At 28.0% G+C, this 2,500-nt stretch overlaps 1 protein-coding gene across 1 annotated transcript in view; it reads left to right on the top strand.

Moving 5' to 3' along the window:
* Nucleotides 1–2,500, top strand: part of LOC122260732 (uncharacterized) — a 49,945-nt gene that overhangs the window by 39,717 nt on the left and 7,728 nt on the right. Inside the window, exons 2-3 of the mRNA XM_086544970.1 lie at nt 2,148–2,420; nt 2,499–2,500. The exon at nt 2,499–2,500 is cut by the window's right edge and continues 70 nt beyond it. Of these exons, the coding sequence (XP_086401096.1) occupies nt 2,148–2,420; nt 2,499–2,500 (275 nt within the window). The remainder of the gene's footprint in view (nt 1–2,147; nt 2,421–2,498) is intronic.

Genomic DNA, 2,500 nt, shown 5'->3' with positions numbered 1-2,500 from the left:
CTCCCCAAAAATATTAATAAAATTAAATATAAAAAATAATATAAAATAAAATATAAATAGACAGTTGTATGAAAGTATTAAAATATATAAATATCTAATAAATAAAATAAATAAAAAAAGAAAAGTATGAAAATAATAAACACAAATCAATGATTATATATATATATAAATATAAAAATATATTTGAATTTTATATTAATATATATCTTATAAAATAAATAAAAAATATAATATCTATATAAATAAAAATAACAATAAATATCTTTAAATAAAAATATAAAATAAACTCAAAAAAAAACTAAAAAACAACACTTAACAAAATTCAAAAAACCTATTTTAAAATATAATCAATTATCTAAAAAATAAAAAAAAAAAAAAAAAAATAACCCCCCCAAAAATATACTCAAAAAAATAAAATAAAAAATAAAAAACAAACCTAATTTAACAAACACACCAAAACCCCCAAACTCTCCACACACCAAAAACAACTCACACAAATAAAAATAAAAAAAAAGTTAAAAACCCAAATATTAAAATCTAAAACAAACAACACACCCAATCACCTCACAACCCACAATCAAAAAAATACAAAAAAACCAACAACAAAACACTTCACACACAATCCAAAAAAAACCAAATCACACCAAAAATGGTGGTGTTGAATGTGAGAATTTCCACCAATCCCCCCCTCTACTATCCCAACCATCAACACGGAAAATTTAAATTTAATGAAAACCATGATGAACACGCCAAAACCCCCCAAAAAACCCCCACCAAAACCCCATCACCCCACCCTAATAAAAATAAAAAAAAAAAAATAAAAAATAATATAATAATATTATCCCCAAATTCCCCCCCCAAATGAATAAGAATAAAATGCCAATTAAAAAAAAAAACTTTTCCCAAAGCCTACATTACCCCCCACCCCCCTACATCAACCCCCTTTACGGGGGTATTTCCAAGGGGGATATAAGTAATACTCCCAAGGATATATATTATATATATTACATAGATATATTTAATAATTTATAATATAATTTTGAATATATATATAAATATATATAAACGAACATTTTTTTTTAGATATATATATATATATATTATATATATATATATATCTATAATAATATATATAATATATAAGTATATATAAATATGTGTGTTATTATAATATATATATATATATAATATAGATATATATATATATTTATATATTTATATATATATAAATATATATTATATATTTTTTGGGTGGGTGTGTGTGTGTGTTGTGTGTGTTGGTGTGGTGTTGTGTGTGTGTATATATATATATATTTATATATATTTTTATATTAGTAGAGATATATATTTATAATATATATATATATATGTGTATGTGGTGGGTGTGTGTGTGTGGTGTGTTGGTGTGTTGTGTATAATGTATAATTTAATATATATATATATATTATAATATATAGATATTTTATATGTTATATACAATTACATATATATAATATATATATATATTTTAATATATATATATAATATATAATATATTTATATATATATATATTGTATAATATACCCACTACACACACACACACACACACACACACACACCCACACACACACAACACCCACACCACGACACAACACATATAATATATAGATATATATATATATTTATATATATATATATATATGTTTGTGGTGTGTGTGTGTGTGTGTGTGTGTTGTGTATATATATATATATATATATATATATTTATATATATTATATATACAATATCTATATATATATATGATAATATTATATGTATATATATATATATATATATATATATATATATATATTAATATAATATATATATATGAATATTTATTTATATATATATGTATATATATTATATATATATTTTATATATATATGAATAGATTTATATTAATAAATATAGTAGAATCATATATATATACACACACACACACACACACACGCACACACACACACACACACACACACACACACACACACACACACATATATATATGTGTGTGTGTGTGTGTGTGTGTGTGTGTGTGTGTGCGTATAACTGTTTATTTTCTCAACTTTCTCTGTCCTCTCATTTCTCTCTCTGTCTCACACTCCTTCTGCCCTTCTCTCCCTCCAGACCTCGTGGGCGGCCTCCACATCACGAAGGTCCAGGTCCCCACGCCCCTGGCAGTGGGCGAGGGCGGCTGGCTCGAGTGTGACTGGGCCGACGGCGAGAACATCTACGCCCTGAAGTGGTACTTGGGCCTCGATGAGTTCTACCGCTGGACGCCCGCAGAGAACCCGCCCATGAAGACGTTCAAAGTCCGAGGAGAACCGCTGAAGGTCGACATCGAAGCCTCGCATAAAGGTCGAGTGAAAGTGGACAAGGTCACCCTCGACGCCGGGGGCCCGGGGGGGGGGGGGGGGGGGGGTTGGTTTGTTTTGTTTTTTTTTGGGGGGGTGGGGGGTTGTTCCGGGGGTGCGAGGTTT

This window comes from Penaeus japonicus, unplaced genomic scaffold (assembly GCF_977035675.1).
Source record: "Penaeus japonicus unplaced genomic scaffold, GWHDUDI00000001_assembly GWHDUDI00000016, whole genome shotgun sequence".
Taxonomy (NCBI): Eukaryota; Metazoa; Arthropoda; class Malacostraca; order Decapoda; family Penaeidae; genus Penaeus; species Penaeus japonicus.
The sequence above is the reverse complement of the archived record's forward strand: the minus strand, read 5'-3'. Positions and strand labels throughout refer to the sequence as shown.